The sequence below is a fragment of the Amblyraja radiata genome, chromosome 4 (genome assembly GCF_010909765.2).
Source record: "Amblyraja radiata isolate CabotCenter1 chromosome 4, sAmbRad1.1.pri, whole genome shotgun sequence".
In the NCBI taxonomy this organism is placed as follows: Eukaryota; Metazoa; Chordata; class Chondrichthyes; order Rajiformes; family Rajidae; genus Amblyraja; species Amblyraja radiata.
Window position 1 is genome coordinate 63,351,602 of NC_045959.1, and position 21,533 is coordinate 63,373,134.

The window sequence follows — 21,533 nt, forward strand, 5'->3', positions numbered from 1 at the left end:
CTTCCACTTAATTTACAATCAAAACAATATGACTTATCTTAATGTGATATCTGTAGTGTCATGAACCATGGAACTGCAATACATGCAATGTGATTTGTACCTTTGCATTAAAACATGTACATTCTTCCCCACCAACATTTGGGTAAGGCGATGGAAACTTGTTTTGAAACAAAATGTGAGTAAGGCAATACTACTCGTCTTGCTAAGTCACAACATATTGTTGAAATGAAAATTCTCCTTCAATATTTTGTGCATTGCCAACATTGAATGGAGCACTAATAAATTTATGAAAAATTATCAAAGAGTTTATAGAACATATAATATAGCAAAGTAGAACATTGAAAATGACACTATTGCTTGGAATTATACTTTTTATGCCCTGTCCAATTTTTACTTTCAAATCGGAGAGCAATAATACGTGGTGTATAAAATGACATTACACTCAATCATATCATTTTCAATTTCATTAGTTACATTAAAATGGTCTCAAAATTTCAGCAGACATGTCAGTTTGTTACAAACCTGTTATTGAGTTCAGTGGTTCAGTGTGTGCACTCATACCTCTGAACATGTTTAAGTTCCACTCAGTGCTCCCATGGATTTTGAAGAACAGCAACAAAGAGAAGCAGGAGAAAGCACTGATTGGCTCTAGCCTGAGTGGGAGGAGAGTTAGAAGTGAGTTAGGGGAGGAAAACAGTTTAAAACTGAGGAATTTGGTTTGTAAATTGGTAAACTAGGCAATTTATCAGTCAATATAAGCAGGACGGCTCTTAGGGAGCAGTCTTGTGAGTAAAGTGCGAGTCTTTGGCTCGAGAGTCTTCGGCTGAGGAGAGGAGTCTACGCAAAACGCTGGAGAGGGAGAGACGAAACAAGGAGATGTCAGGCAAGCTGATTCAGTGTGATGCTTGCAGTATGTGGGAGGTCAAGGACACTGCTGGTGCCTCTGGCTGCTACAAATGTGAGAAGTGCATCCAGGTACAGCTCCTGAAGGACCGTGTTGGGAAACTGGAGAAGCAAGTGGATGACCTCAGGTTCCACCGAGAAACTGAGTCGTTCCTCGACAAGTCCTACAGTAAGATTGGTAAACCTAAGTTACTGGAAGAGAGAAGGTGGGTGATGGTGAGAAAGGGAGGGAAACATGGAATGCAAAGGCCCCCGGGTGTTGTACCTCTTGTGAACAGGTTCACCCACTTAGAAGCTGTCGGGACAGAAGACGTTATCACACTGAGCGGCGGACTGGCTTGCGAAGCAAAAAGGGCTGTTGAGCCAAAACCAAAGAGGCCGACGTCAGGCAACACCATTGTAGTTGGAGACTCCATTGTGAGAGGTACGGACAGGGGTTTCTGTGGCAACAGACGGGATTCGAGGATGGTGTGCTGCCTCCCTGGTGCCAGGATCCAGGATGTCCCGGACAAAGTGCAGAAAATCCTTAGGGGGGAAAGTTGAACAGCCGGAAGTGGTAGCGCATGTCGGCGCAAACGATGTCGGAAAGAAGAGGATATATATTCTGCAGTGTGACTTTAGAGAGCTTGGAAAAATGCTGAAAAGCAGAACCTCCAGGGTTGTTATCTCCGGTTTACTTCCAGTTCCTCGTGCTGGCGAGAGCAGGAACAGGGAGATACGGGACCTGAATGTGTGGCTGAGGAACTGGTGCAGGGGGCAAGGTTTTTAGATTCTTAGATCACTGGGATCTGTTTTGGAGTAAGGGGGAACTGTACAAAAGGGACAGATTGCATCTTAACAGGTGGGGGAGCAACATTCTGGCAGGCAGGTGTGCCACTGCTACACGGGTGGTTTTAAACCGAATAAGGGGGTGGGGTGTCAAATGGGATAGTCGAGGACAGAGATAAAGGGAAAGAGAGTAAAGGGATGGTTAATGACCTCAGAATTAACGGGAAAGGAAGCACACAAAGGGATAGGAGAGTATGGCCAAGTGTAATAAGGATCGATGTGAAAGATGAGATGCGTAAGGAATTAAAAGTATTGTATATGAATGCGCGAAGTATAAGAAGTAAAGTAGACGAGCTTGAGGCTCAGTTAGAGGTTGGTAGATATGACATTGTGGGGATTACTGAGACGTGGCTGCAGGAAGATCGGGCCTGGGAACTTAATATTCAGGGTTATATATCCTATAGAAAGGACAGGCAGGTGGGCAGAGGAGGGGGGGTAGCTCTGCTGGTGAGGGATGGAATTCAGTCCCTTGCGAGGGAAGACATAGGGACTGGCGAGGTAGAGTCACTGTGGATTGAGTTGAGGAATTGTAAAGGCAAGAAGACACTAATTGGTGTTATCTACAGACCCCCAAATAGTAGCCCGGATGTAGGGTGTAAGTTGCAGCAGGAGTTAAAACTGGCATGTAACAAAGGTAATGCCACTGTGGTGATGGGGGATTTCAATATGCAGGTAGACTGGGAAAATCAGGTTGGTTCAGGACCCCAAGAAAGAGAGTTTGTAAAATGCCTCCGAGATGGATTCCTAGAGCAGCTTGTAATGGAGCTGACCAGAGAAAAGGCAATTCTGGATTTAGTGTTGTCCAATGAACCAGATATGACAAGAGAACTTGAGGTAAAGGAACCACTTGGAGGTAGTGATCATAATATGATTAGTTTTAATCTGCAATTTGAGAAGGAGAAGGTTAAATCGGAAGTGTCAGTGATGCAGTTGAACAAAGGGGACTATGAAGGCATGAGAGGGGAGCTGGCCAAGGTAGACTGAAAAGGGATCCTAGCAGGAATTACGGTGGAACAGCAATGGCAGGAATTTCTGGGCATAATCCGGAAGACGCAGGATCATTTCATTCCAAAAAGGAAGAAAGATTCTAAGGGGAGTAGGAGGCAACCGTGGTTGACAAGAAAAGTTAGGGATAGAATAAAACTAAAAGAAAAGATGTATAACACAGCAAAGAGTAGCCGGAAGCAAGAGGATTGGGAAACTTTCATAGGACAACAGAAGAAAACAAAACGGGCAATACGGGCTGAAAAGATGAAGCACGAAGGGAAGCTGGCCAGGAATATAAAAGAAGGACAGTAAAAGCTTCTTTAGATACGTTAAGGGAAAAAGAGTAGCAAAGTCAAATGTGTGTCCCTTGAAGGCAGACACGGGTGAAATTATTATGGGGAACAAGGAAATGGCAGAAGAGTTGAACAGGTACTTCGGATCTGTCTTCACTAAGGAAGACAAACAATCTCCCAGATGTACTGGAGGACAGGGTCCTCAGGGTGGTGGCTCGAGAAATAGTGGACGCATTGGTGATCATTTTCCAATGTTCAATAGATTCAGGATCAGTTCCTGTGGATTGGAGGATAGCTAATGTAATCCCACCTTTCAAGAAAGGAGCGAGAGAGAAAACGGGGAATTACAGACCAGTTAGCCTGACTTCGGTGGTGGGAAAGATGCTGGAGTCAATTATTAAAGAGGTAATAATGGGGCATTTGGATAGCAGTAAAAGGGTTAGTCCAAGTCAACATGGATTTATGAAAGGGAAATCAGGCTTGACTAATCTTCTGGAATTTTTTGAGGATGTGACAAGTAAAATGGATGAAGGGGTGCCAGTGGATGTAGTGTATCTAGACTTTCAGAAAGCCATTGATAAGGTCCTGCACGGGAGACTGGTGACTAAAATTAAAGCACATGGTATTGGGGGTAGGGTGTTGACATAGATAGAAAATTGGTTGGCAGACCGGAAGCAGAGAGTAGGAGTGAACGGGTCAGAATGGCAGGCAGTGGCGAGTGGAGTGTCGCAAGGCTCGGTGTTGGGACCGCAACTGTTTACCATATATATTAATGATTTGGAAGAGGGAATTAGGAGCAACACTGGCAAGTTTGCGGATTACACAAAGCTGGGTGGCAGTGTGAACTGTGAAGAGGATGTTAGGAGGTTGCAGGGTGACCTGGACAGGTTGAGTGAGTGGGCAGATGCGTGGCAGATGCAGTATAATATAGATAAATGTGAGGTTATCCACTTTGGCGGAAAAAACAAGGTTATTATCTCAGTGGGGTTAGGTTAGGTAAGGGGGAGGTGCAGCGAGACCTGGGTGTCCTTGTACACCGGTCACTGAAGAAAGCTAATGGAATGTTGGCCTTCATAACAAGAGGATTTCAGTATAGGAGTAAAGAGATTCTTCTGCAGTTGTATAGGGCTCTGGTGAGACCACATCTGGAGAATTGTGTACAGTTTTGGTCTCCTAATTTGAGGAAGGACATCCTTGTGATTGAGGCAGTGCAGCGTAGGTTCACCAGATTGATCCCTGGGACGGCGGGACTGTCATATGACGAAAGATTGAAAAGACTAGGCTTGTATTCACTGGAGTTTAGAAGGATGAGGGGGATCTTATAGAAACATATAAAATTATAAAAGGACTGGACAAGCTAGATGCAGGAAAAATGTTCCCAATGTTGGGCGAGTCCAGAACCAGGGGCCACAGTCTTAGAATAAAGGGGAGGTCATTTAAGACTGAGGTGATAAAAAACATTTTCACCCAGAGAGTTGTGAATTTATGGAATTCCCTGCCACAGAGGCTACACTGCAAGATGCAAACCATTGGTTAGCTGCAAAATAGGATGGCCAGGCTTCAGTTTGCCAAGACCTCATTTGGACTACGCTGTTGCAGCATGGGACCCATACACAAATATAAACATTTCTTCCATCGAACGTGTCCAAAGACAGGCAGCTCGATTTGTTACTAACACCTATGAGAGAGAGAAGCGAGTGTCACCAAACTTCTGAATTCTCTGTGGTGGAACCCTCTCCAAGACGTGAAGCTCACCGTTTGACCTGTTTTTACAAAATGTTAAATGGTCAGCTCGACATAGATTACAAGACCTACACCAAACCCAAACCAATTAGGAGCAGACGAGGGCATTCAATCCAATTTATGATCCCAGCTACAAAGACAGATGTGTACAGCAATTTGTTCTTCCACCACACAATTAGAGCATGGAATAGTCTTCACCCTACTATAGTTACCCAACCAGATCAATCAATCAGTTCAATCAGTTTTTATTCGTCACATTGCACATAAAGTGCAAGTGAAATGAATTTGCCAGCAGCGGTACAATGAGAAAGGACACACAATACACGATAAAAATTTAACACAAACATCCACCACAGCAATCATCACTGTGGTGGAAGGCACAAAAATTGGCCAGTTCTCCTCCATTTTCCTCAACCTCAACCTCGTGGCTGCGGGCGTCCAGATGGTAAAAGGACAAGGTAAAAGTCAAGGTAAGTCCAGAATAGGCTCCTCCCCACCAGAGACCGCGGCTTCAGGCTGGTGTAGGCCGCAGGCCTCGTAGATTTAAATTTCGCGCCGCAGCCAGAAGCACCACGGACTGCAGGGCCGGCTATCTGGAGCTCCTCTTCAGGGATCCCTGGCGAGGGACCCCACTCCTGATGGTAAGTCGCCACGGCCCCCGCGGTAGAAGTTGGCCGCGGGCCGGCATTCGGAGCTTCTTCTTCCCCCCCGGGTCCCCAACGTGAGATCCCGGGCTGCAGGTACCGCGCCAGCTGGAGCTGTGCAGACCGCGGCTTCAGGCTGCCGGCTGCCGCGGGCCAGCAAAACGGAGCGTTCCCCTCCGGCGAGCCCCAGCGAGGACTCGCCTGCTCCACGCCGAGAGTCCACGCTGCGCCCGCCGTTGGAGCCCCGGGCACGTCTCCGGGAAAGGCCGCGCCGATCCTTGCTGTTAGGCCACGGGGGAGGCGACCTGGAAAAAGTCACCTCTCCATGGAGGAGGCGACCAAAGCGGTTTACCCCTCACCCCCCCCCCCCACACCACCCCCCACACAAGACACACAGAGAGACATTAAAAGCATACATTGAAACATACTAAAAAAACAAAAAAAGTAGAAAAAAACGGACACGCTGCTGCCACTAAATTTAAAGTAGCTCTTTCTTCCCAATAACCCTTTCTGGCTTAAGTCCTCCCTCCACCACCTCCAGTTTAAATTCCATTTGGAATATTTTGGAGGACCAAGAAACCAAGAACCAAGAGGGCAGTGGAGGCCAAGTCACTGGATGGATTTAAGATAGAGTTAGGTAGAGCTCTATGGGCTAGTGGAGTCAAGGGATATGGGGAGAAGGCAGGCACAGGTTATTGATAGGGGACGATCAGCCATGATCACAATGAATGGCGGTGCTGACTCGAAGGGCCGAATGACCTCCTCCTGCACCTATTTTCTATGCTTCTATGCTTCTAGAGCCTTGAATACAAATCGAGTCAGCATCTCCAAGAATAGTATCTTTCAGGTGAGTCATTAAATTAAGGTCCTTGCTTCATCTCAGGTGAGCGTAAAAGTCTCCTTGGCTACAACAAAGAAGAGCAGGAGATTTCTCCCCAGTGATAAATCTCTGCTTTTATCACTGCAATATCTTGCCTTATCATTATTTCATTGTTATTCTGGGACCTTACTATGCACAATGCATCTGCTACATTTCCTACATTACAGTAGTGCTTGTGTTTCAAAGCAACTGCCGCATTTTCTTCATTATAACAGTGCCAATATTTCAAAGCAATTGCTGCGTTACAGTTGTGCCGACGTTTGAAAAGTACGACTTTGGGTGAAATGTATTTTGATTCATGATGAGCTTGTGAAATGCGATTCTCTGTGTAGATCCTATGGCACGCCAAACCTTCATCTTTTGAGAAGGATATCTATATTGTCCTTTCCTGCATTAAATCTCAACTACATGTATGATTTTGTTCTCCAGAGGCTATTAGCTTGATATTCAAATAATTTGATTTTTTTTAAATACATTTGAAGTGGTTGCAATCTTCCTGCTTTTTGAATGGATAAAATTAAATAATATTATTTACATTTCAATAAATTATTAGAAGTTTTCATAAATTAATGATTTATTAAAGTTTTCAAAAAATTCATTTATATAAATCTGTTTCGTTTAAAATTGTTGCTTTTTTCCCCTTTCAGATGGAATAAGTCTTGCAGGGCTACCTTTGTCAAGTCCTTTTCGACAGAATGGTAAACTAGGTTCGGAGAGTAAATCTGCTAACTTCAATTCAGTGGACACCAACAGTAAAAGTGAATACAATCATGTGAAGGTATGTCCTATTTCTCAAATTTTAAGTGCAGTAGTTTGAATAGATACGGTACACAACAGCTTGTGTTTTATTACTATGATGACTTGAGGAATTGTGGATTGGGATTTCATAGAATCAGTGTGATATCAGAATCAGACTCTTCAGCCCACCGTGACTATGCTGACATCAAATATTTATACTTTCCTATTACCTGCATTTGCTTTAGTAACAAGGCCTTGGCTATTTGTGCCCATGCTGATGCTTCTAAAAAATATTGCGAGATTATCTACATCCACCACTTTTTTAGCTACTGTATTCCAATTTGCAACCACCCTTAAATGATTTTTTTTTTTCTCAGATCTCCTCTAAACCTCCTTTATCTTAAACCTATACCTTTAGATTTGGGGCATTTCTGCCTTGGTGAAAAATATCTTAGGATCTATCCTCTCTACGTCTCACAATTTTTGATACCTCTAAATTTTGTCCCCCTCCTATGCTCCAAGAAAGTCAAACAGCCTGCACAGTCTCTCCTCATAACTGAAAAATTTTGAAGAAGCTCCAATGTAATCTCACCAGTTTTGTAGTGTGGAGACCAGAATTGCATACAATATTTCTGTGGCTTTGTTAACTGAGCAATAATAGCATGAGGATAGACACAAAAAATGCTGGAGTATCTCAGCGGGACAGGGAGCAATCTCTGGAGAGAAGGAATGGGTGACGTTTCGGGTCTCAACCCGAAACGTCACCCATTCCTTCTCTCCAGAGATTGCTCCCTGTCCCGCTGAGATACTCCAGCCTTTTGCGTCTACCTTTGATTTAAACCAGCATGTGCAGTTCTTTCTTACACATAATAGCATGAACTATTTTATTGCTGAAAAAATGGCTGGAGTTTAATCTTTTAATACCTAAATAGTAATGGCTTCAATGCTTTGTAGGCCTCTTGGAATTGGACTTCATTAATTACATGGATCCTGACCATATGTTGAGTGCAGATTAATTGCTATTAACAATGTAGAGTATTTTGTCAAAAAACTAATTTAAAATAATAGAATCTACTTTTTATTTTTACTGTTCAATTTTCTTTGATAGGGTTTAGTCTCTTTATGGTCAGGTTGGTGGATATGTTTTTTTTCCAATGGGACTTGGTCCAGAAATTGGATGGGAAGACATATGAGAGGAAAAATGACAAATGGGAGAAAATATTACAGCAATGGAAAAGTATTCAATCAATTCAAGATGGTACAAATTGTGAAGACCATGTGAATGCTTAAGTTGCACAATGCAGCCATTCTTTGGCGTAAATGTAGGGATGTTACAAAATGTTGATATTTTAAAAATCAAGCCTGTAATTTATCCCATCAGATAAAGCATATAAAAAACATTAATTTGATACCTAATTCACTTTCATATCTTCAGTATTAAAAAAGTTATGGTCATTTTTAAAATCTTTTTAATTATTTTTTTTTGAATTAATACTTTTATTAGAAGCAATGTACAGTAGTATAAACCGTGTATAACATAATACATTTTGTGTACAACTTCTTGTTTTTAATTTAATAATAGAGAAGTAACAGAAGCAAGAAAAAGAGATAAGTTAAGTAAAGTAGTGATATTGATAGTCGTGAAAGAATAGAGAAAAAAAAACCCATAAAGATATAAAGAAAGAGAAAAAAAAGAGAGAAATAACAAAAAGAATAAAAATAAGAAAACAAAACAGAAAAAAAAGGGAAAAGGGATATACCTGCTTCATATCTTTCCACACCCCTATGGTCATTTCGGAAATTAGCATCTTGTTTCCTATTGCTTTTCTATTAACTTAACACAAAGGCTGTGATCGAGGACAGTCCATTGACATAAAAGCCCATAACTTTCTTAAAAATTAAGAGAACTAAATGAAATGTTCAGTTATTATAGATTGAAGCATTCTGAAACAAATATGGTACATCTTACTTGGATGACCTGAAATTAAAGTATATAATTAGTTAATTACCTAATTAAGTAGTTAATTACAAAATTAACTGTTGTGACGGAAATAGTAATAAACACCCAGACTGCATTGAAAATTCAAAAATGTGATATTCTCAAGATCAGAACTTGAATATTATTGTATTATTTGCTGTAAGTCCGTAACAGACAGGTAAAGAAATTACAATTTCTAGCAAAAGACCAAGTCTTCATGGAGAAGATCAGCTGCTAGCTGGTACATTGGCATATCATAATCAGGAGCATCATCATAATCCCCAGACTGCAACCAATAAACAACTCTGTACACCTTGTTTTTCCTCAACTTTTCAATGTTGGCATTGTAAACTACAAGTTTTGCTCTTCAAACCACGCATGACATGCTTTTCTGCCCACTACTTTCCCATTCTGACCGACTTTTTCCAAACGAGGTATACAAGTACAAGTTGTGTCCATTTTTAAGATCCCTCTTAGACTCGGGCATGACAGAGAAATTCACTTCAAGGTGAGCTCTAGCTATGCCAGGGTATTGGATTGACAATTTTGCATTTCTTCTTCGGAGGCATCTGAAAAATGTAAAGAAAAAACCACTGAACAGCATTAAGTAGAAACAAGTTTTTATTTGCAGTTTTAGAAAAAAAAGTAGGGATGATTTTGTTCAAATTAAACATTAAAACAAATAGTCAATACCCAACAGAAATTCATATTCATCAGTGTCATCAAATCAATTAAATTCATCTAAATCCAATTACTAGATCTAAACATCTATCCCATTCTTAAGAAAAGGCTAAAAATAAATGTTTAAATAGCCAAAGTATCCAAATAACAAACTGATCCCATTCACACAAGAATTCACAATATGACATGATTTTTAAATCTCACTTTGTCATGAATTTCTATGCCAAATCGAAGGAATTGAATGTTTAATTCCCATAAATTTTACTCTGTTGGTTTATAACACTGCAGCATAGTCAGGCTGTTTTACACAGACATGTGTACAAAATCCACAAACATCCACTCTCAAGATAATCAAAATCATTATTTTTTTGCACAATCATGTCATAAGAACATCTAAATTATCTATATTTTGTGTAAATGTCTATCCATGATCGATATTTTTATACTAAATATCTGACAAAACTATGTACTGTTGATCATGATAGACAATAACACAGAATATAGATAATTTAGATATTCTTATGACATGATTGTGCAAAAAATAATGAATTTGATTATCTTGAGAGTGGATGTTTGTGGATTATGATACAGAGATCGGATTGTGGCTGCCATGATTTTGCTCACACTCGCAGTCGGCAGGCAAGACACGGCCGATATCGGGGCCTAAATAGCATATTTTGCATCATCAGATTAAAATGAAATTACACCAAAAACTAGATAAGATGTTAAATAAACGTCCTTCAGTACATACCTTTTGTTTTGTCCTGAACTTGTGATCTGTGATTTTGAAGGCGTTGAAGTTGGGCCCGACTTTCATCCAGCGATTCAATAGTCAAGCAACGTTTAAAAAAAAAATCGCGAACGGGATGACAGAACGAAATTTCCTCATAACCTTGTCATACGAGGAAATCCCACCCTGACAACCAATAAAAATCTGCATTTTACTAAACCCCCCCCCCCCCCCCCCACAGCCTCTCGAGTCGCGCGCACAGGCAGTGAGCAGATCAAGAGCGCCACTGATGGCAGGAATTTGTAACAACGTTAGTAAATGTTGATTTGCAATCTATGAAGGGAAAAAAGATCTGATTAGTATTTGTGACTTGCTTCATATGGGGGCATGTGTTTATCAAAATTAGATAGATACAAAGTTAGATTTAAACATTATGTTTTAAAATGTATACACAGTAAATAAGTGTTTTGAAAATCAACGGCACAATGAAAATGGTTAAGATGCTAAAATGTTTGGCGTTGAAGTTGTTTTCCCAAAGAGGCTGATAAGTATGAACAGTTTGTTCTCTCGTCTTGGTAATTGATAGGATCATGGTCTTATGATGTGAAAAAATCCCAGTCCCTTACTGTTTCTTTATTTTCCTCCCTTTTGTTAATGGGTAGAGCTACAAATCTGATTGAATGTATGTTGAGAATTAGCTTACTAAAACAAAGACTGACAGTCTGATTCAAAAGTTCAGAGCATAGAGGGTACATAGAAATGGCTCTATCTAACAAAAGCAAAATAAGTCAGTCACGTGAAAAAGCCAAGCCATATATTGTTTTCTATTACCGAGCAGAAACAAGGATGGATTTGAAATTAACATTATAGAGCATCTTGAATGTAAAGAAATGTTGTCCATTGATTGTCAGGAGCTTAATTTAAAGAATTGGAAACAAGCTAAAATGACTTATTTGGGCAGGTGAGTAAAAGGTTTTTAAAGAGAGATTTTGAAGAGGTTGTGATCAAATTCTTTATTCATGGAAAAAGATAACATGCATAAAAAATCTTACACAGCCTTTATTACAGAAGAAGCAATTTCCCTGAAAGTGTAAATTTATAGATAACTGAATTTCTAATGACAGAGGTTATAAAATTGTGGAGACTTTCAGTGTCTAAGCTTAGTTACTGAGAGCTTTGCTGTTGCTTTTCATATATTTTAATTTCTCACAGCTCAGCATGTTATATAACGGACAGTTCTATCATAACTATAGGAAAAAATTAATACCACTTAAAACACCTTCATAAATGCCATAAATCAATTTTTGATTTTTTTTTCAAAAATCCAATAAGATGCTGATTTCCCCCTGCTAAAACTTTGAAAATGTAACTCTAGAGTTAGTTGTAATTTTGAACATTCAAGGATAAATGCTGTACTTTGGAATAATTTGAGATAATTGGCATTTGCCTTGTATCTTGAAACCATAAAAAATGATGTTGAGTTGCACTAAGTAGAATCTTTATGTTATGGTTTGGGGAATTCAAATCCCTCTTTCGGTGAATGAGAGATTTTGTGGGAGTTGTGCGTGGCATCTTCCATTTGTCAAATTGTGAAAGAACCTCATGAGAAACGTTTCATGAAACAATCAGAGATAAATTTACATTTTGTTGCAAAGAAAATGAGTGACAATGTATTAGTTGTATTTAATGTGTGATGTTGAATAAAAGCTTGAAATGTATTTCATGTGAATAAGACAACTACTCTTGTATAATGTCGCTGTTCCAACTTGACATGGTATGTGAAACCACATAGACTTCAATGAGGATTGTGGCTTCATGGGTAGGGAGACAAAAGTGTAACTAAAGGGCCTGTCCAACTTGGGCGTCATTTGCGCGTCATTTACGCGACATCCTAAAAATTGGTTGGCGCGTTGTTACGCGCGCATAGCGTGTGGTGAGGTGTGATGGCGTATGCAGTGACGCGCGGCGCCCCATGATTTTGGAATGCTCAAAATCCTCTCGCGCCACCTGCGTGACGTATCCCGTGCGCACGCTGACGTACTGACGGCGTATGTGTAGCCCGTGGTGACGCATGGTTACGCACGGTGACGCACGAAGATTGCCTATGCTAATTTATTATGTGTCACCATGCGTCAACGTCCGTAACCATGCGCCGTCCGTACGCCGTTGGCGTGCCATTTGCGCAAATGACGTCCAAGTGGGACAGGCCCTTAAGTTACTTCAATTATCTCTCTTTAATGTCTTCATTTTAATATGTTAAATTTATTTGTGTTATTAGTTTACAATTGTAATTTTCTTTTTTAATAACAATCAGAGATAATTAACAATTTCTTCAGTGATAACTCTTATGGCTAGCTATTCGTTAACTTTGCTCGCTTTTCAAGGCTAGAGTTTCTCCATTAATCAACTGGTTACCTTGACTATGTTGCGACCATGTGGATTGCATGTGGCAGCATGTATGGAGACCTTTAGCATTTGAATCAGGCAAGTCCAATTATACGGAGAAAATAGTTGATGCCTTTGTTAATGAGGGTTGACAGTTAGGGGGAAGGAGAGGGAACGGCAACTTCTCATCTATTATGAAAGATTTAAACGCCATTAAAATTGCCAAAATAATTCATGAGAAATTGAATAAAGTTTGAAATTCAAGTGCTTGACTCTAAATCTTTCAAACTATACTCCCCAGGAATAAAGAAAATTGTGTTTAAATATCAGGTAGTTCTAAATCCACGATTAAAATGGGTTCATTCGTATGTAAAATCACACTTTATGTAACTAAATAATTACATGCATTACGATCTTCCTTTTTCCCCATGGCTCCAATTTGGCATGAATTTAACTTGGGGGCTTAAAAGCCAAATCCTTAAATTATCCTTATCACTCTGAATCCTGCCCCAACAATTGTGACAGATGGGGTGCTCAAGTTATGTTTTTCATTTGTCATCCTTAGTGGACAATGCAAGTTTATTTGACTTGCATATTGCTTTATAATAAGCGAGTTTGGTATTCCGACTGCGCATACCCAGGTCTTAGGTCACTCGCAATAAGCATTCAAGGCAGTTGTGCTGCTGCGTTGTGTGCAGGCCTGCGTTTCGTCCGGGGTCGGGGTCAGGCCCAAGTCTCCAGCACTGCGGGCTCTGTCGAGTTGTTGCTGGGCCGTCCCCGTCCCCTGCCGGGTGTCCTGTCCCTGTCCGGGGTGGCCCTGGGCTTGCAGGGTGCCGGCGGCCCCGAGTTTGCAACCAGCGCGGGCGGGAGGCGCTGGCTACATGGCTATAGCTCAGCTCTGCTTGTCTCGCCGGGTTGGCCGGCAGCCCTGGACTGGCGGGGCACCGGCCCGGAGCGGTGGCGGTTCCGGACTTGCAGCCAGCGCGAAGGGGAGGCGCTGGCTCCGGCTTGGCTCTGCTCCAGCGGGCCGGGAACCGTTGGCTGTGCCTCTCGCCTTGTCTAGTGGCTGTCGGATGGCCCCATCGCTGCTGGTGGAGGCTGAGTGCAGGTCATCGGAGGGGATGCACACTGGGCGCTACAGTGGCTCGGCGGGTCAGGCAAACATCTCTGGAGAAGGTTCTCGACTCGAAACGTCACCCATTCCTTTCCCCGGGGATGCTGGCTGTCCAGCTGAGTTGCTGCATCATTTTGGGTGTATCCCCGTTGATGTCTGGTGCTCGGCTTTTGCCGGCGCCGGGGGGGGGGGGAGGGTTGGACAGCGGCCGGTAAGGCTGGCAGTCTCCAGCCCTTTGGGGAGTGGGTTCCTCGGGAGTTGGAGCGGGGATGGGCTGGAGTTGGCGCTTCTTCTCCGCGCTGTCTGTGGGTCTTGGGCCGCCGCTGCTCCGGGCCAGAGTCCCGTCGGTCCAGGGCTGTCGGTTGGCCCGGCGGGGCAGGCGTAGTTGAGCTGGGGTTGGTGTTTCTTCTCTGTAGTGCTGTGGGCCTGTGTGCCGCTGCTCCAGTCCAGGGTCCCCCGGACATCTCCGGCTGCCCCCTGGGCGGAGATGGGATGCTCGGGCTGGGGGGGACAGGGGGGACATGGGGCCAGATGGGGACGGTCCAGTGGAGGTTTGGCGGCGCAGGGGACAGGAGTTTGATCCTGGCTGCGGGTGAGGCATAGTAGTGCAGCTGCCGAGAATGTCTCGCTCTCTGTCTCGCACAAGCATCTGCCCCCTCTCTCGCTGTTACACCCCGCTCTCCCGCTACCTGGCACCCTGTTCCTCAGATGAATTATATTTTTACACATAAATTATGAATAATTATAAGAATTTATACGCAGCGCTTTGTTCGCTCTTTCTTTACCTCGAATGACCTTTGACAAATCCCATGATTCCTTGCGTTTTTCGGAATACCAAACTCGCTTATTAGGGGCAGAAGCGTATCAAAGCAGGGAAGTGAATCAAAGCCTTTATGAAACATTGATTTAGCATCAGCTGGGATATTGTGGCCATGTTTGGTGCCCACAGAATAGAAAGGTCATGCAGGCACTGAGGAGGGGATTTGAGAGTGGTCCTGACTGGAGTAGTTAAGACTTCTCTGGAAAATAGAAGACTGAGATGAGATTTGATCGAAGAATATTAAAATAATGAGGGATTTGGAAATTATGGATAATGGGAGATTATTCTCAATGGTGGAATAGTCGAGGGTTAGAGGTCAAATTTACCAAATAAAGAAGTGTCAATAGTTTTGACTTTGAAAGTGAGCAGCTGAGAGGAGGAGCAGTTAAAACGTTAAAGTGGAAGTCATTGGGGTGAAACCAGGTTACTTTCATCTGTGAATGAGCCGATGAGCACTGAATGTTTGTACATATTTTTATAGATGAGCATAACCATTTCCTTCCATCTTAAAAGGCACCATTTTCATTTTATTCTTGCCAATGTGTTCATTTTGAGAATTATAACAGCAACAGGTTGAAAATTTTCGGCAACCTATGACGGATGCCCGCAAGTCACCGAAAAAAATTGCGTAAGTGGGATAGACCCTTAATGATTTTGATGGTGCTCAAGCAAGCCACTCCATTGTGATTTGTTTTAAAGTTGTGATGAAGAGGAGTTTAAAGCAGTAGACAATGTTTTAATTTTCCTTCCAACAGGCAAAATTTAATCTGCGAATGTGTTATAATCTGTTTAGTTTAGGCTAATACTGTTGCCTGGGTTCTATTTCATTGTCGAAAAAGTAATATTATCGGAATATTACTTTAAATGTAGCCTTAGCTCCTCACTTAATCCTTGCTTTTTCCTTGTACATTCGTGAAAATTTAGTAATATTGCGAAATATGTCAACTTTATTGCCTTAAATGCTGCATGTCATTTTTTTTACAAAATGGCAGAGAGACAGCATTCATTTCTTATCTCATACCATCACCTTAATGTCGTCTGCCATGAGAAGTCAGATTTGGAGCAAATGTACCCATGAAACGTACCAGTATGCTTGCTTGAACTGTCCTCAGAAAAGGTTTTCAACTCCCAGATAAATTTGTTTTATGGATCTTTATACATCAGAGAACTGCTCTTATCATATTTATTTGATAGACGAAGCCACTTCAGTGGGGAATGCTCAATTATCAGCGTGATCTTTATGGTTGATTAACTTCTTGAATGATATTCCTGAGTGTCTCCATTATTCTGGTTAATAGAAATGACAAATATGCCAATTGTGAATCTGCGAAGACCAATATAGCAGCAAATTGTTTATCAGAATCACTACATGCCTAAACTGTTCATGGTCTAATTTCGATATGAATGGCAGGCTTAAGGAGAAATTTGTGTGTGTAGTGCTGAGCCATTTAAAATACAGGTGCAGGGCAGGGCCGAATATTCAGTTGCCACGAGACCTCCGACAGCAGCTCGTGGGGGAGAGCTTTGAAGATCCCATCCAGCTAGCGGCCCGTGCTGATGAGCTGTGGATCTCTGACCAGCAGCAGGTGGGCGCGCTGGAATACCTGGAGCCGCTGGAATCCCCGGAATCGCTGGATCGGATTGATTCAATGACCAAGCTGGCCCAGCAACCCAGGACCACGCCTACATCCGGGCCACGGTCGCTATGGTGGCCGCAAGGTTTATGTGGGACGGACTTCGGAAGCAGGTCGCTCGCAATTCGTACCAGACATCAAAGGTGAATAGACACGTCCGGGCGCCTGTTCAAGAATACGCAGTGCCACGCCGGCGGTTCGATCACATGCACGTGGACATCGTGGGGCCGTTGCCTCCATCCCAGGGTGTTTCACACCTGCTTATGGTGGTTGACCGTTTTACGCGGTGGCCGGAGGCCATCCCGCTCACGAACACTTCAACGCAGTCGTGTGTTCGTACCCTCGTAGTAGCCTGGATTGCTCGCTTTGGGGTTCCACTTCACACCGGGGCGCCCAGTTTACATTTGAACTGTGGTCTGCCATGGCCCGCCTGTTGGGGACGCAGCTCCACCACTCGACAGCGTACCATCCCCAATCAAATGGGTTGATGGAACGGTTCCACCGCTGTCTGATGGCCGCCCTGAAGGCTCGTCTCACAGGCCCTGGGTGGATGGACAAGTTGCCATGGGTCCTGTTGGGGATTCGGATGGCCCCGAAGGAGGATCTGTCAACGTCCTCCGCGGAGTTGGTATATGATGCTCCGCTCACCGTCCCCGGGGAGTTTGTCCCTGCTGCTGATGGGTTCCAGGAACCCCCGTCATCGGTGCTGATCCGCTTGCGGGAGAGGGTTGGCGCCCTATCTCCCATCCCAACGTCGCGTCATCGAGTGGTCCCTTCCCATGTGCCATTGCCGCTGATAGGCTGCCCGTACGTTTTTGTTCGCCGAGACATCTCTTACAAGAACAACATGAAAGTTGTTTTTTCACCTTTATTTGGTTTTAGGTTGAATTAAAACTAAATAGGACTGTGAACAGATCCTATGAATTCTATTTCCATTCCTATATACTACATATACATTACCATTTACATTTGCCACTAGCTTCTAATTAATATTAGCAACCTATAATTAGGTTGTTGTAGACTGCACATGTTTCTTCCTGTATCATAAGGAGAAATTAGCCATATTTTCCCATAAAACTAAGAAATATTGTACCCGTGTAGTCTTCTCTGGATGAGTATGTACATAAATTGATGTCAAACGGCATCATTGGAACAAAATTATTTTGTTCTCCTTCAGTGTTGGGCTGTGCTCTGAGAACGCCGCTCTATGATCTTTGCTGAGAACAAAGCTGGCAAAGCATTGTTTCTCTTTTACAATAGGTATGATGCACATATTTAAGTCCTGGTTTTCAATCACTGATTTAACATCTGGTCGAAGTTGGAAACAGTAGCTATAGAAAACACCCACCCATAAACAATATGGATAATTGTAAACGACATCTGCGCAGCCGCATTTACGAACTTTTCATACAATAAAGCTGATATAAGGTACATAGAGAGGGTATCGATTAATTCTAGCCACAGATTGAAAAAATAATCTAACCTCATTAATTCACTCAGGGTGAGTTATGATGTGCTCTACTGTATGAAGTGTACAACAAAACTTGCACTTCCAGAGTGGTATATCGTGTTGCTTCTTCAGTGGACCACAAATTTAGTCTAAGAGCAAAACATGAAGTGCTGGAGAACTCAACAGGTCAGGCTGGATCTATGGATGGTCCAAAGAAGGGTCTCGACTCAAAACATCACCTATTCCTTCTCGCCAGAGATGCTGCCTGTCCCGCTGAGTTACTCCAGCATTTTGTGTCCATCTATGGAGGGAATGGCTAGGCGACGTTTAGGGTCGGGTCCCTTCTTCAGACATTTTTTTTAACGGGTTCGGAAAGATAGAAAATTTCCCTTGTATTTAAATATGTTGTTACGAATATAACTAGTAGTGTGGGAGAAAATTCCATGAGCCATAATTGCCACATACATACCCAAAAGTAGAAATGTAGAAAGTTAGTGTGCAAAAAAAAAAAAAGATATTACGAGCTTTGTAGTACCAAGTTACAAGCTTTCCTTGTACCAATCAAACGGCAAACTCAAAATTCTATATTTTGAAAATGGGCTAAGCAAAAAGTACCATGTTCTCTAGAAAGGCTTATCCTAAAATAATTGATTGGAAGAGTGTGATTTCAGAGGTCAGGACGTCTGTATCATTCAGTCAGTGAGCTGCAGATGTGGATGTCATGACGATAATCGCGAGGCAGCATATCAAAATGGCGCGAAAAATTAACCATGACCTTTTTCGTCGTGTGGAGTATCTTGCTCCTCTCTATGATCTTTGATCCACAATCAGTAACCCATGCCTGCCTTCTCCCCATATCCCTTGATTCCGCTAGTCCCTAGAGTATCTAACTCTCTTTTAAATTCATCCAGTGAATTGGCCTTTACTGCCTTTTGTGGCAGAGAATTCCACAAATTCACAACACTGGGTGAAAAAGTTTTTTTCCCATTTCAGTTTTAAATGGCCTCCGCTTTATTCAGACTGTGGACCCGGGTTCTGGACTGTCTCATCATTGGGAACATTTTTTCCTGCATCTAGCTTGTCCAGTCCTTTTATAATTTTATACATTTCTGTAAGATCCCCTCCCATCCTTCCAAATTCCAGTGAATACAAGCCCAGTATTTCCAATATTTCCTCATATGATAGTCCCACCATCCCGGGGATTAACCTTGTGAACCTACACTGTACTGCCTCATTAGCAAGGATGACCGTCCTCAAATTAGGAGACCAAAACTGGACACAGTACTTCAGATGTGGTCTCACCAGGGCCCTGTACAACTGCAGATGGACCTCTTTGCTCCTGTATTCAAATCCTCTGGTTATGATGGCCAACATACCATTAGCTTTCTTCACTGCCTGCTGAACCTGCATGTTCACTTTCAGTGACTGGTATCGTTGCACTTCCCTCTTTCCTAAACTGACATAATTGAGATAATAATCTGCCTCCTTGTTCTTGCCGCCAAAGTGGATAACCTCACGTTTATCTACATTATACTGCATCTGCCATGCATCTGCCCACTCACTCAACCTGTCCAAGTCACCCTGCAACCTCCTAGCATCCTCATCGCAGTTCACCCTGCAAATTTGCTAGTGTTACTTTTAATCCCATCATCTAAATCATTAATATATATTGTCGACTACCGGGTTGAACATGGACTGAGCAGCTGTGTGTGAGCGTGGCTCCCGATTTCTGCTTAAGTCTACTTGTTTCTCTTTGTTATATTCTTGAGATAACCCACTATTAAACATTATGAAGGACTCGAGGCAGTATTAAGCACCTGAAACAATAAGTAAAATGAGCCGTCGAGCTAAAACCGGGGGAAAAGACAGTGAAGTCTCAAGCAAGAGTGCTGCAGCTTTGGCACCGCTGCCTGAAGCTGGGCTTGAACTACCAGAGGATCTCGAGAGGCTTTGTTCAGCACTTCTTGCCGATATGACACAAGCGGTTAACTCTGTCCTAAAAAGAGAACTTGAAGTGGCTTTGTCGCCGGTGAACACCAATCTGGAGCAAGTTAAATCCTATTACGAAATGCATGATGAACACATTTGCGAGGTTGAAGACGGCCTGAATGACCACAGTGAGAGACTGGTGAGCGCCGAAACTGCAATAGCTACATTACAGAGTGAAAAAGCACTCCTGAAAGTGAAGCTAGATGACCATGAGAACCGGTCGCGGAGATCCAACCTAAGGGTGGTCGGGATACCCGAAAGGTTCGAAGGTTCGGACCCTGTTAAATTTATGACTGAGTTTTTTGAAGAAGTGCTGGGGGCTGATTTCTTCCCAAGACCTCTTATGCTTTCGCGTGCCCACCGAATGGGCCCTACACCAACGAAGGTCCCGAATATCAAGGAATCTAAGCCAAGAGTGTTCCTGGTTCTCTTTCATTACTTTCAGGATAAACATCGTATCATCACCAAATGGAGGCAGGAGCTGTCCTTCCGAGGGCTCTGGGTGTTTTTTCATGAGGATTTCAGCGCGGAGCTGAGGAGAAAACGTGCAACTTTTAGGGAAATAAAATCCCTGCTCTACGAGAAATGGGTTCGGCTTGGCCTCCTGTATCCTGCCCGGCTCCAGGTCACTCATGAAGGTAAAAAGCACTACTTTGATACACCAGATGCTGCCAAAAAGTTTCACTACTCGCGCTGGGGAGGTGACGGCCGTGAAGAACAATGACCTTTTAGGATATCCATGCGGCATTGGCACGACCTCCTGCGGCGGTAAACTGTTTGTAAGATTTGTTCATTCTTCAGTTTAATTTGTGGATCTCGACTGAGCTGAACTGCCATGCTACAGAATTTAAGTAGTGAGTCGAGGACTTTTAGCCAGCAAAAATGAAAATGTCTATAATTGCTCTCTGGGACACAATTTTTTACTTCTTTCTCGTAATGCTTAGCTTGTCCGGGGTTATCTTTAGCCTATATAATTAAAAAAAATAGAACAAACGACTGTACAACTTTCAATTGGATCTAAAATTTTAGTTTAGGAACACTTTGGAATTTTTTTGTTTTGTAATGCCTGTGCTCGTTCTCAGTTGGGGAAGAAGATCTAGGTTTTTGGGGGTTAAATGTTTTTTTTGTTTATGTAAGGGGATGAGGGAAATGGGTAATTGTTGGGTAATGGCAGTTTATTCTTTGATTGTTACAAATGCACTCGACTTTTTTTTCTGCTCTTTTTTTCCCCATTGTGGGCTCTCACATGCAGCCTTCGTGTTGTTTTGGATGGCAGACCCTGTATGTATTTTTGAAATATATATTTTGAAATATGGCTAATGGTGATATTGATGGAGGCTATCCTGTGAGGTTTCTATCTTGGAATGTAAAGGGGCTTAATGGTCCTGTTAAAAGAACTAAAGTTTTTTTCTCATCTAAAACAACTAAAAACAGATATGCTACTTTTACAAGAAACTCACTTAAGACTGCAAGATCATAATAGACTGCGTAAAACTTGGGTTAGTCAGATCTTTCACCAGATTTAATAGCAGGTCCAGGGGTGTGGCAATATTAATCAACAAAAGAATACAGTTTACATCGTCCAACGTAGTCAGTGACCGTTTCGCCGAACACCTCCGCTCAGTCTGCAATAACCTACCTGACCTCCCGGTGGTTCAGCACTTCAACTCCCCCTCCCATTCCCAATCCGACCTCTCTGTCCTGGGTCTCCTCCATTGCCAGAGTGAGCAACAGCG

The 21,533-nt window shown here is 42.7% G+C and overlaps 1 protein-coding gene across 9 annotated transcripts in view; it reads left to right on the forward strand.

The window, feature by feature from the left end:
- trappc9 (trafficking protein particle complex subunit 9) overlaps positions 1 to 21,533 on the forward strand; it is a 575,858-nt gene that overhangs the window by 129,376 nt on the left and 424,949 nt on the right. For all 9 annotated transcript variants that reach the window (XM_033019648.1, XM_033019645.1, XM_033019642.1 and 6 more), the window contains one exon: positions 6,926 to 7,056. In XM_033019648.1, coding sequence (XP_032875539.1) covers positions 6,926 to 7,056 — 131 coding nt within the window. The remainder of the gene's footprint in view (positions 1 to 6,925; positions 7,057 to 21,533) is intronic.